General features: G+C 39.5%; 7 protein-coding genes across 7 annotated transcripts; 3 read left to right on the top strand and 4 right to left on the bottom strand.

Annotated features, from left to right (window-relative positions):
* Positions 1–212: 212 nt before the first annotated feature.
* On the bottom strand, positions 213–1,295 carry CCP1 (cytochrome-c peroxidase; the record flags this gene model as incomplete). The annotated part of the gene is made up of 1 exon (XM_056223976.1): positions 213–1,295. One exon carries the CDS (start codon positions 1,293–1,295, stop codon positions 213–215), a length of 1,083 nt encoding a protein of 360 aa, XP_056077940.1.
* Positions 1,296–2,050: 755 nt separating this feature from the next.
* Positions 2,051–4,282, top strand: GPT2 (bifunctional glycerol-3-phosphate/glycerone-phosphate O-acyltransferase GPT2; the record flags this gene model as incomplete). The annotated part of the gene is made up of 1 exon (XM_056223977.1): positions 2,051–4,282. One exon carries the CDS (start codon positions 2,051–2,053, stop codon positions 4,280–4,282), a length of 2,232 nt encoding a protein of 743 aa, XP_056077941.1.
* Positions 4,283–4,459: 177 nt separating this feature from the next.
* On the bottom strand, positions 4,460–5,041 carry BET3 (TRAPP complex core subunit BET3; the record flags this gene model as incomplete). The annotated part of the gene is made up of 1 exon (XM_056223978.1): positions 4,460–5,041. The coding sequence occupies one exon, from the start codon at positions 5,039–5,041 to the stop codon at positions 4,460–4,462; it is 582 nt and encodes a 193-aa protein (XP_056077942.1).
* Positions 5,042–5,784: 743 nt separating this feature from the next.
* Positions 5,785–7,560, top strand: MET1 (uroporphyrinogen-III C-methyltransferase; the record flags this gene model as incomplete). Its single annotated transcript, XM_056223979.1, has 1 exon — positions 5,785–7,560. The coding sequence occupies one exon, from the start codon at positions 5,785–5,787 to the stop codon at positions 7,558–7,560; it is 1,776 nt and encodes a 591-aa protein (XP_056077943.1).
* A 168-nt stretch (positions 7,561–7,728) lies between these two features.
* On the top strand, positions 7,729–8,787 carry SMKI11G2750 (uncharacterized protein; the record flags this gene model as incomplete). The annotated part of the gene is made up of 1 exon (XM_056223980.1): positions 7,729–8,787. One exon carries the CDS (start codon positions 7,729–7,731, stop codon positions 8,785–8,787), a length of 1,059 nt encoding a protein of 352 aa, XP_056077944.1.
* A 275-nt stretch (positions 8,788–9,062) lies between these two features.
* On the bottom strand, positions 9,063–10,109 carry DRE2 (electron carrier DRE2; the record flags this gene model as incomplete). Its single annotated transcript, XM_056223981.1, has 1 exon — positions 9,063–10,109. One exon carries the CDS (start codon positions 10,107–10,109, stop codon positions 9,063–9,065), a length of 1,047 nt encoding a protein of 348 aa, XP_056077945.1.
* A 454-nt stretch (positions 10,110–10,563) lies between these two features.
* SIS2 (phosphopantothenoylcysteine decarboxylase complex subunit SIS2) lies at positions 10,564–12,252 on the bottom strand (the record flags this gene model as incomplete). The annotated part of the gene is made up of 1 exon (XM_056223982.1): positions 10,564–12,252. One exon carries the CDS (start codon positions 12,250–12,252, stop codon positions 10,564–10,566), a length of 1,689 nt encoding a protein of 562 aa, XP_056077946.1.
* Between the last annotated feature and the right edge of the window lie 1,028 nt (positions 12,253–13,280).

Consider the following 13,280-nt stretch of genomic DNA (forward strand, 5'->3'; position numbering starts at 1 on the left):
GAAAATGTGTGCTGAATATTCTTGCTTACTTCGCCAGAGTACTACTATCCTTGTAGTTTGCATTAATATAACTTGGATTTTTTTATAATCTTATTATATGTACGTATTAGATGACATGACATATAAAAAGCAGAAAGTTAAACATATAAATAAATAATAGTATGGAGTAGAACAACTATAAGACAATAAATAAAGTATCCATTCTTACCGGACTATAAGCCTTGTTCTTCTAACGTCTTGAAGGTGAATGGTCCAGGCGCATCTTTAGGGAAAGTGATACCATTTTCCAACAATTTCTCAAAAACTTTTGAAAAATCCTTGAAGAATTTGTTCTGATCATCAGCATATTCTTTTACAATTTTTAAGTACTTGGGATCCTGGATCAGAGCATAGTCAGTAGGCAGCATCATGTATCCACTTTTAGAGTCCCATTGTTCGTTGTTTGCATCATTCTTTTCCAGCTTCCAGTCCTCATTCAGCAAGTTCAGATAAAACTCGTTGGTGAAGACATTGTTGGCTGCTCCCCAGGGACCTTCGTAACCGGAGTTCTTCAAGTGGGTCTTACCCAGAGCATGCGCCCCCATAAGGGCCACGACCTCTCTATCATTCATGTCCAGTCTTTGAAAAAATGTTCTGACATAGTCAGCGTCCTTATCAGCGTCAGGCAGTCTCCCGTTGTCAGGAGTAGTATTTTCTGGTGTGTCAACTCTGCCACATCTCCATGGAATCTTAGGACCTTGCATTTCTTGCACCGCAGTGACCCCTCCTAAACTAAACAGATCACCTGATGAAATCCAGGGAAACTCTTTATGAATGGGCTCCAGGAAGTTGAAGCCATTCTGCAGGCCTGCATTTGATGGGTCGTTAAATTCCTTTTTGAATCTGTACGTTCCACCGTATGACCCACCTGTGTTGTCGTGCTTGTCCCAAGTCCCGGAAGTATGCCAGGCAAGACGCACTAACACGGGACCGTAGCCTATATAATTATCATATTCGTCATCTTCCCTTAGCTTGAGCGCGATAGCATTGTACACCTTTTGAAATTCCTCGTATGACCTCCCCTTTTCTGGGGAAGCAACGTGAACCAGAGGCGTACCGGAAGCAAGAGCAGCTGCTTTCCCCCAGTTATTCCATCCGTTATTACTATTACCTCCATGAGATGATGATTTCTTGTGGCATTGTGAGTAGACGAAGGTGGCAGTAGCAGCAGCAGCAGCAGTAGCGGAGAGCAGGTAAAGAGATCTCTTATGAATGGTCCTGCCTAGGTTTGGCAAAAATTTAACAGCAGTAGCCATGAGTGTGAATGTGTATGTGTGAGTACGTGTCTGCGTGTGTGTATGAAAAGCGAAATGTATCTATATTGCAGTTTCGAGTACGTGCAGTATGCTTTCTGCTTTAAGTACTTTTCGTTCCAGGGTCCTTTCCTAACTTGGTAATGGCCGATGTGGGCCAGCCCCTGGCTGCCAAGAAAGTCATAGTACTTATCACATAGTGCCGAACCACACGTCAGCACCACCTTTGGAAGCACAACAACACATTACAAACTTGGATGAACCAACTGCAATACTTCCGAAGTTTCTGACAAATCAGAATCTTGGTGGCTTTGAAATTCCTGTTAGCGAGCTTTGGTTGCGGGTGAATCGCTCCCAGCTTCATATAAGCTACTTCTGCCGCTGTGCCGCGGTTGTCAAATAGTAGTATTGAACTGTTACATGTAATTTTTATATGTAACTGTGGTCTAGTGATTGCATTATGACATCGACCCGAGCTTCTTTTACTCCTCGTTGAGTGTTCTTGGCACGTATATTGGGAAGGTTATACTCTTGTTTAAAAACACGTAACCCGCCGCTTCTCCGCCTTTTGCGAGCTTAATAGCTCCCTTTCACTGTTAGTAGAAGAGTGATAATGAGGAGAGAAAAAGAGGAGAAAGTTCGGAAGGAGTAGCATCTGGACTATAAGATAGGACTTGTGTGCTTTGTTTACTGAAGCCAAACTTTTACTTTTCGTTTTGCTAACCAGTCATTCAATCAATTACTGCTCCCTTTTATTTATGTCTACTGCCGCTGCCCATCATAACGCTGCAAAATCTGTTGCTCATGTACCTCAGGCGTCCCGACGGTACAGGAACTCATACAATGGATTCGTGTACAATATCCATACGTGGCTGTATGACCTTTCCGTGTTTCTTTTTAATATTCTGTTCACTATTTTCTTTAGAGAAATTAAGGTACGTGGTGCGTACAATGTTCCTGAAGTTGGTGTGCCCACTATCCTCGTGTGTGCCCCTCACGCAAATCAGTTTATCGACCCGGCCTTAGTAATGGTCCAAACCCGTTTGCTTAAAACGTCAGCTGGGGAGTCCCGGTCTAGAATGCCCTGCTTTATCACTGCTGAGTCTAGTTTTAAGAAAAGATTTATCTCTCTGTTCGGTCACGCTTTGGGTGGTATCCCTGTGCCTAGACCCCAAGATAACCTCAAATCAGTAGATGAAAACCTCGAAATCTACGCTCCAGACTTGAAGAACCACCCGGAAATCATAAAGGGCCGTTCTAGGAACCCACAGACGACTCCGGTGAACTTCACAAAAAGGTTTTCGGCAAAGTCTTTACTTGGGCTACCCAACTACTTGAGTAATGCTCAAATTAAGGAGATTCCAGATGACGAAACGATAATCTTGTCTTCTTCATTCAAAACGTCCAAGTCAAAGGTGGTGGAGCTCTTAACCAACGGTACTAATTTCAAATATGCTGAGAAAATAGACAACACGGAAACTTTCCAGAGTGTTTTCGACCACTTGCATACAAAGGGCTGTGTGGGCATTTTCCCTGAAGGCGGATCTCATGACCGTCCTTCGTTGCTGCCTATTAAGGCAGGTGTGGCCATTATGGCTCTCGGCACAGTAGCCGCCGATCCCAATATGAAAGTGGCCGTTGTACCCTGTGGACTGCACTATTTCCATCGAAACAAGTTTAGATCTAGAGCTGTGTTAGAATACGGCGAACCGATCGTTGTAGATGGTAAATATGGTGAGATGTACAAGGATTCCCCGCGCGAGACTGTTTCCAAATTGTTGAAGAAGATTACAAATTCCTTGTTTTCTGTCACCGAAAATGCCCCAGACTACGACACTTTAATGGTCATCCAAGCTGCAAGAAGATTATATCAACCGCTAAAGGTTAAGTTGCCTCTACCCGCTATTGTAGAAATCAACAGGAGACTACTTTTTGGCTATTCCAAATTTAAGGACGACCCAAGAATCATTCATTTGAAAGAACTTGTATATGATTACAACAAAAAATTGGATTCTGTTGGTTTGAAAGACCATCAAGTGATGCAATTAAAAACTACCAAATTGGAAGCTTTGAGATGTTTTGTAATCCTCGTCACTCGATTGGTTAAACTTATCGTTTTTGCTATACTATCGCTTCCAGGGTCCATTCTCTTCACACCGATTTTCATTATTTGTCATGTATATTCTGAAAAGAAGGCAAAAGAGGGTCTGAAGAAATCGTTGGTTAAGATCAAAGGAACAGATTTGTTAGCCACATGGAAGCTTATCGTGGCGCTGATATTGGCTCCCATTTTATATGTTACCTATTCAGTTTTACTGATTTTTTTGGCAGAGAAGCAACATTATTACCGTGTTTGGGTTCCTTCCAATAATTTATTTTTGCAATTCGTCTATTTCTATTCTATATTGGTTTTCACAACCTACTCCTCTTTGAAAACAGGCGAAATTGGCGTGGATCTTTTCAAATCTTTAAGACCGCTTTTCGTTTCCATTGTATATCCAGGTAAAAAAATCGAAGAGATTCAAGCCACAAGAAAGAATTTGAGTCTGGAATTGACTGCTGTTTGCAATGATTTAGGACCATTGGTCTTTCCTGATTACGAAAAATTGGCCACTGAAATTTTCTCGAAGAGAGAGGATTATGACGTTTCTTCTGATACAGAGTCGTCTATAAGCCGTATGGGTGCTCAACCCAGAAGTCGTTCATCTTCTATACATTCGATTGGCTCACAAGCTTCTAATGCACTATCAAGAGTGAACTCAAGAGGCTCATTGACTGATATCCCAATCTTTTCTGATGCAAGGCAAGGACATTGGAAAAGCGAGGGAGAAACTAGTGAGGAAGAAGACGAATTTGATGAGAAAAACAAAGCGACTGCTGAAATTGCACAAAGATCTGATTTGAACAAGGAAAACGGTCGCGATATGGACATATCCTCGAAGATTGCTTCACTAGTAAGACAGAAAAGAGAACACGAAAAGAAGGAATAACCGCAAAAAAATCAAAACAAGATTGAACAGAAAAGCACTTCAGCGTTTGTATATAATAATATGAAAGTAACTACCAAAAAACATTAAAAAGTAACATTTCTACTTAGGAAAAAAAAATGTATATCTAAGTAATGACAACAATAATAACTAAAACCAAGAAAAATGCTTATGAGTCTACTAATCTTCGCCAATCGGTATTTCATCTTTCAATACTCTATTTAACTTGACCTTGATCTCATTCTGGGAGTCGCCTCTCAAGATATCTGATACAAACCAGACGTCACAATCTAACTGCACCATTTCAAGCGACCCCTTTAAAACACCACATAATATGTTGGAATACCAGAGCGACTTCATAGCGTCCATAGGTAACTCCACGAAATCAGCCAATGGGTTCTCGTCCAAGATCAACGAAAACATATCCTTATTATGTGACCAGTTCGTTATACTGGGTGTGATATTCAAAAATATTTTGAACGCACACTTACTCAGTACTTCGCTTGTCTTTACTAAAGTCTCGCACCGTGGCAACGCCGTCCTGGCCAAGAAATCCTCAATAAGCCTACAGCCGATATTATATCCCATACTATATAGATGATCATTCACTTTGTTAAAATCACGTTCATAATCTTGACACAATTGTGCCACTATGGAACCATATGTTAGCGTAAATAACTCTGTATTGATCTTTTCTGTCTTATTTTTCCAGATTTCTTCTCCCATGGCTTTTAAGGACCTCGACTGAGTGGTGGATACCATTTTCGATCGTGTTCTGGTTATGAATGAGCACTTGAATGGTTACTTTATGCTCCTACTTCCATGACTATGAGTTGTCGCAACTCTATTTTACTATTCTATAATCTTGAATTTCATCATGTTATCAAGCCGGGTAACATTGGGCGATCATCTTGCCCATTCTTTAGTTAAAACGTATGCCGGTTTTAAATTGCTTGAGCGCCCCTGCTAAAGTTATTAAGGTCCGTATCTACCGATCTATATCCAAGTGCATTTCCAGTACTCGCTTAACGAGCCTGGCATTCCTTATGTCAACAATAGCGGAAATCACTACAACAGCAACACAGGAATTGCATACTTTCCTTTTCGGTAATTATTCCTTCAGGCCCTTTTTTTACGAATGCGTCAATATTTACTCACTTTTCACGTATTACTATTTCTGGAAATGCCTTCATACACGTGACATTACAAATTGTGGTGAAAAATGGTTCATGCAATAAACTGTGAGCGGACTCAAAATGAAATTTATTTCACTATGGATGAATCATCACTAATACACTTGCTACATAAAGCTAGGTATACTTAAGACAAAAAATGATATATATATATTTGAATGCACGTATATATATATATGTGTATATATGTATACTTTTTTTCTTGCACGATTCTGCAAAAGTAACACGGTTCATTTTGAATTGTTTGGATATTACATTGAAAAGAAACAAGAATAAATAGAGTGATAGATAGATCAATAGAATTCCGAAAGAATGGTACGAGACTTGTTAACACTGCCCACTTCATTACCATTGATTACTGCCGGTTTTGCTACCGATCAAGTCCATTTGCTTGTTGGTACAGGGTCCACTGACTCAATCAGCGTTTGTAAGAATAGAATCCACTCCGTTTTGAATGCTGGTGGAAATCCCGTAGTGGTGAATCCCTCGTCGCCAACTCACACTAAACAACTACAGTCGGAATTTGGCCACTTTGATAAATTTCAAATAATAGAGAGGGACTTTACTTTATCCGATTTAACTACTTTAGGGAGAGTGCTTGTGTGCAAAGTTGTAGATAGAGTGTTCGTAGACCTACCCATAACTCAAGGTAGCCTATGCAATGAGATCTTTTGGCAATGCCAGAAACTGAGAATTCCTATAAACACGTTCCATAAACCAGAGTTTTCCACATTCAACATGATACCTACGTGGGTCGACCCAAAAGGTAGCGGCTTACAGATTGCAGTTACTACGAACGGTAATGGGTACATATTGGCCAACAGGATAAAAAGAGACATAATATCTCATTTACCCCCCAATATATCTGAAGTGGTGGTAAATATGGGATACTTGAAGGACCGAATTATAAACGAAGATCATAAGGCTCTGTTGAAGGAAAAATACTATCAAACTGATATGTCATTATCTGGATTTGGCTACGGATTAGATGAAGATGGTTGGGAAAGTCATAAGTTTAACAAACTAATCCGTGAATTTGAAATGACCAGTAGGGAACAAAGACTCAAAAGAACCAGATGGTTATCGCAGGTAATGGAATATTATCCAATGAACAAGTTGAGTGACATTAAGTTAGAGGATTTCGAAACTTCTTCCTCTACAAATAAGAAGATAAAACAAGAAACTACTTCAGATAGCGCAATTCCTCCTATAGATGAAAAAATCGAAAATAGCTCAAAACAATTGCAGTTATTGGATGTTGGCAAAAAGGAAGGTTCTAAAAAACTGGGGAAGATTTCGTTGGTCGGAAGCGGTCCAGGCTCAGTATCCATGCTAACAATAGGTGCGTTACAGGAGATAAAGACTGCGGATATAATTTTAGCTGACAAGCTAGTGCCACAAGCTATTTTAGACTTGATACCTTCTAATACTGAAACGTTTATAGCTAAAAAATTTCCCGGTAATGCTGAACGTGCACAACAGGAATTACTTGCCAAAGGATTAGAATCGTTGGCTAATGGATTGAAAGTGGTACGTTTGAAGCAAGGTGATCCATATATTTTTGGTCGTGGTGGTGAAGAATTCAACTTTTTCAAGGATCATGGATATATTCCATCAGTTCTTCCAGGCATAAGTTCTTCTCTAGCATGTACTGTAATGGCTCAAATCCCTGCTACGCAACGTGATATTGCGGATCAAGTACTCATATGTACTGGAACTGGCAGAAAGGGTGCTCTGCCCAAAATCCCTGAATTTGTTGAAAGCAGGACTACTGTTTTTTTAATGGCATTGCATCGCGCCAACGTCCTGATCACAGAATTGTTAAAACATGGTTGGGATAGTGATGTTCCCGCTGCAATCGTCGAGAGAGGTTCATGCCCTGATCAACGTGTAACTAGAACTCTTCTTAAGTGGGTGCCACAAGTGGTAGAAGAGATTGGTTCAAGGCCCCCGGGTGTCTTGGTTGTAGGTAAAGCTGTGAATGTATTGGCTGAACAAGATCTATTGAATTTTGATGAATCAAGAAAATTTGTCATTGATGAAGGTTTCAGAGAATTCGAGGTTGACACGGATAGCCTATTTAAATAATGTGAATTTGTATATAGAAATAAGATATCATTCAACTGCCAACATTAGACATTTATAGTCAGTTAATGAGTCACTATGTTCCGGATTATTGAAGAAAAAGACGCTTTGAGTACTGAAAAAATACTCTAACGAAATTGCAAAGAACCTGCAGCGAGAGGGCAAACAAGAATGATAGGTAAACGGTTTTTCCAAACAAACAGCAAAAAAATTGCTTTTGCATTTGATATTGATGGCGTATTATTCAGGGGTAAGAAACCAATTGCAGGCGCCAGCGACGCATTAAAACTACTAAATCAAAATAAGATTCCATATATTTTACTCACTAATGGAGGAGGGTTCTCTGAGAAAGCACGTACAGAGTTTATTTCGAGCAAGTTGAACGTTGATGTATCACCTTTGCAAATCATTCAAAGTCATACTCCTTACAAGTCTCTTGTTCACAAATATTCAAGGATCTTGGCAGTTGGCACACCTTCCGTGAGAGACGTCGCAGAGGGCTATGGATTTCAAGATGTTGTCCACCAAACCGATATTGTGAGATATAATAGAGATATTACACCATTTAGTGGGCTGTCTGACGAACAACTGCTGGAGTATTCTAAAGAAATTCCAAGTTTAACCACTAAGAAGTTCGATGCTGTCTTGGTATTCAATGATCCTCATGATTGGGCTGCAGATATACAAATTATCTCCGATGCAATTAATAGTGAAAATGGTATGTTGAATACTATGAGAGGTGAGAAAAGTGGCAAACCCTCAATTCCTATTTACTTTTCAAACCAGGATTTGCTATGGGCCAATCCCTACAAGTTAAACAGATTTGGACAAGGTGCCTTTCGCTTGTTAGTTAGAAGGCTTTACTCTGAGTTAAATGGTGAGTCCTTGCAAGATTATACTTTGGGTAAACCAACAAAGTTAACTTACGATTTTGCACATCATATTCTCATTGATTGGGAAAAAAGATTGTGCGGAAAAATAGACGATTCTGTGAACCAGAAGCTGCCTCCGTTAGGTACTAAACCTTCGACCTCACCATTCCACTCGGTTTTCATGGTGGGTGATAATCCGGCAAGTGATATCATTGGAGCTCAGAATTACGGTTGGAACAGTTGTTTGGTTAAAACGGGAGTGTATAAGGAAGGTGATGACTTAAAGGAATGTAAACCTACGCTGATTGTAAATGATGTATTTGATGCGGTCACGAAAGCATTGGAAAAATACGCATGAACAGCTGCTCTAGCACGCTTTCTTCTTTGTAAGCATTATATGTTCGACCCGGTTGAAAGTATAACTGTTTCTACAAATTATACACAATTTACATATTGAGGTTAAATAATAAATTTCAGGAAATTTGTTGTCACCGTAAAATAAATATATACTTTTTTCAACTTAAAGAAAAAAACGACCACCAACCCTCTCAGTTGACGAATGCATCTGAAAAAAAAAATCTTCCATTAATGTAACAAAATCGATACTCACTGAGAAAAATATACTTTGAGTTTTCACAAATCATCTGAAATGCTATCTAAATTGATAGGTTGACCAGGCTTAAAAGCAGGGAGACCTAAGTAAGGACAGCCACTACACCTAAAAGCATCCCCCAGAGAACATGAGCCACAGCCACCGACTTTCTTTCCATCTATGGTGAAATCAATTTCGGTTAGTTCATCCTCGGTAAACTTGACAACTTTTTCTTGCTGAGACCTGACATCATTAATTTCTTTTTCTTCCTGTTCTCTCATACCACAGGTACAATCCTTACAAGCTTTTTTCTTTTTAGTCTTGGATTTACCACACGTAATCATAGTAATCATTGGCTTACCAGAATCATTCTCGTCGATTAAGTCTTCTTCTTCAATGGAGTCATCCTCAACATCCACCTGGTCGAAATATTGAGCTTTGGAAGAATCGCTGGAAAAATCATCGTCACTATCTTCAATCAGGTCATCCACGACTTTATAAACTTTGGGTTCGGCAGCCATCTTGAAACTAGGTGATTGGAAATCCTCAGTTTTCTTGAGTATAGGCAACTCAGCATTACTTGCTTTTTTAAATGAAGGCAGTTTAGTCGTTGTGCCACTAGCTTTTTTGAAAGTGGGCAGCTTGTTGTTACCGCTTTGCGACTTAGTACTGCTAGTTTTCTTATTTTTCAACGGTATGGAAACGGTTTGGTTAAGCTTGGAGAAATCCTTTCTGATCCACTGGTAATCTGGCTCGTTAACTATTTCAAAACCATTAATTAATGCGTCTACTTTATAGATATCACTTAAACCAATTAACGAGCCATTTGGTGTCAATGACTCAGCTAGGACAGGAATTAACTTTTTGGGAAACTGAATATCAGCCGGGGCTTCAGGCGTCAAATATTTGATTATTTCATATTTGGCTTTCTCCAAATTTATGGACCCATCATTTAGTTTATTGATTAAGAACTGATCCACGAACTTGACATTCATGGATGTAGCCTGAGCCTTAGCATTCTCCACTAGCTCTGGCGTTGTAGTTACTGCCGGATGTATCAGAAGTAGACCTGATTTGTAATGCGACATCGATGCTTTTTGTTTGATGGGGTATAATACTGAGATTAAATGCAATGAAAGGGACTTGTATGGTATAGGTTTTAATATGTGATGAGGATGAATGATTACTAATCATCTCTTTTTTTTACTTTTTTTTTCTTTTTCCAAAAACCTATGAATAGTATCGGACTTATTCCGGTACCGGGATTATGTCAAATAGAATGAATTAAGAACACGATTTTTACGAAGGAATAACTAGACTAATGAATTAATGATTATTGAATAAATAGCGGTTTATATGAAGATATATCTATCTACGTATGCTTAGTATGGCATTCACATATCTCCTGCAAGTAAAAAAGGAAAAACATCATGACATTTTATGGATATGCTGCTGGTCTTGCCGTATAAGTGTTTTTTCCTGGAAAACTACAAAACACAAATAATGTAGAGTTGTACGGTATACTTGCAATTCATAGACTACTTATTGATGCTTATCTACTATACCTGGAGTTCCTACTTCATCCTCTTCATCGTCGTCGTCATCGTCGTCATCGTCGTCGTCATCGTCATCATCATCGTCGTCGTCATCGTCGTTGTTGTTTTCGTTCTTATTATCCTCTGTCTCTTCTTCTTCTTCGTCTTCTTCATCTTCATCTTCATCTTCATCTTCATCTTCATCGTCCTCTTCGTTATCCTTTGGATATCCACCCAATTTCATAACAATCTTGTTAACAATCTCATTCCAGTCCATCATCCCCCCAAGACCAATATCGCCATTTATATCCATAACCTTTTCAGAGGGCTTGAAAATAGTGACCCAAGACATTTCCTCTTTTATGGTTTGCAATTGCTTCTTTGTCATCATCGAATTGAAAGTGCTACTTACCATGGAAGGCGCTAAAAGAATTGGATAGCTTGGATTCCAAGCTCTGATGACGCTTGTCAGAAGATTGTCGCACAGTCCCAACGCAATCTTTGACAGTGTGTTCGCAGTTAAAGGGGCTACTACTAAAATATCTGCCCAGCGGCGTAACTCTATATGAAGAACGGGGTCAGTTCGTTGTTTCCATGTGTCCCATTCATCTTGGTCTGTCCAAAGCTGAATATGTGGAGGTAATTCTACTGCTTGAGCCATATTGCACTGTCCAGGTGTTGGTGTTACTGGGGTTGTTGGAGTGGATTCATATTGCGAAAGTTTATTCAGTTTTTCTGAAGACTTGATGATTTTCTTTGTGTATCTTTGTTCAAAAAACTGTGTTGCTGACTGTGTTAGGATAACCTGAATACTTATTCTGTCACGGCCATATATTTCTTCCAATTTTTTAATCATTGGTTTGATCTTGAATACCGAGAGCGAACCTGTCGCACCAAAGAGTACGTGCAATTTTCCGTCATCTTGAGGTAACCTAGGGTCCAAGTTCTTGGAATTCTCTCTCTTAGGAATAATGGAAGGAATGACAGACTGTTTCAGTAGCATCTCTTCTGGAGGGGAGTGTACCCTACTTTGGCCTAAAATATTCTTAACTTCATCTTGTGAATCTTCCTTTCGTAGTGAAATGCTATCAGGAGCTTTGGCTGTTACCTTATCGCTTGGTCTGTTTATTGGTGTTGAAGAGGCCATGACTTTGTCGGGCTTGATGGGATCAATTATTTTGAGAGTACTGTCCTTGTTAGGAACATGATCTTTCATTTGGTTGACTAGCGGGGAACCAGATACATGTACCGTTCTTGGAGAAATAATGTGGTTCGGTATAGTTGTAGGATTATTAGGAACCGGAGTTGAAGTGACTGCTAGGCTGTTGTTTGGGGGGTTAGCCTTTTCCGATTCATTTTTCAGTTGAGTCAAACTGTCCTGCTTTTGTTGCTGCTTCAGATCACTAAAGGTTACAGCGGGAACTCTTTTCAAACCAGCTTCCGGAGTATTACTTACTACAGCACCCGAAGTTCCTGTAGCATTCATAATAGATTTAGTGGTGGCGCCAGTAGCGTTGGACAGAGTAGGGCTTATTGACTGCCTTCCTGACACAGGTGAGTTGATTATTGAGTCCTTCCCTTTTGTATCCTCATTGTCCAATGGAATCTCCTTCTGTCCACGGGAAAACCTTGGACACTCTATAGTCTGATTATGATCAGCTTCATGTTTCCCCTTAGTAGAGGCAACGGCAGTCATTGCTGTTTGCTTCTAAAATCTTGCCTGTTAATTTTCCCTTAACTGGTATTTCTTTGAATTTATCCCGAAATACAAGGTAGTATGAAAAGAAAAAGGAGGCCAAGTTATAAAATGATCTTTTCAAATGAGACTGGACGGCGGTGATAAATGGACAAGTAAAAGTGAGGTTGTTTGATTCAAGAGTATTCTTTGACTTCTTCTCCTCTAATATCGCCTCCCCAGAAAAGCATCGATGCCATTTTTTGCAGGAAAAAAAGTTGCGTGCATCACTACACACGAGCACATATGGTTATATAACGAACCAATATTACTTTGACTCATGCTCATGCCAATGGAAGGAAATAACCACGGTCATAGGAGTACCAGCAAGGGCAATCATGTTGTGAGTGAGAGTTTGTATATTTGATGAGACAAATGAGGATAGAAGAAACTTACGCTGACACAAGCAACACGACTCCGTAGGATATGAAGCATAGATCCTTGGAGTATATGGAGTTGAGCATTATTTTAGCCATGCTACAGAAAATAGTGTAAAAGTGCTTGATTGATTTTGCCCATTCATTATCTTTGTACTGGAAAATCTGTTCTCTCAAGAGCACAATTTTTTCAAGTGTCAATTCCAACTATCCGGTAAACTTGCCCTTTCCTCGTATTTTCAGCACCCTATACATAAACACAATCTTTGCGTTGTTTGGTTGAATATCAACCATTGTCCACTGATTACTGGTTGTCGCACGTGAATATAACTATATTTACAGTATGATAAGATGACATAAATGATGAAGAATTGTCATCAAATTCCGTAGACGCCGAAAGGCAAGCTTCGATAATGCAACACAGGTAGGAATGACAACGTATGAAGGGGAACGAGAGAAATCAAATTATGATGTATAGTTTCTCTTCGCTTCTTTTCGTGAGTTTCTGGATCTTTTGCCGAGAATATCAGTATACCCTATGTACTTCATAGTGGAATCGAATAATTATTTCAAAAACACACCCGTTACTTATGCCTAATGTGGAGTCATTAT

Source organism: Saccharomyces mikatae (genome assembly GCF_947241705.1).
Source record: "Saccharomyces mikatae IFO 1815 strain IFO1815 genome assembly, chromosome: 11".
Lineage (NCBI taxonomy): Eukaryota > Fungi > Ascomycota > Saccharomycetes > Saccharomycetales > Saccharomycetaceae > Saccharomyces > Saccharomyces mikatae.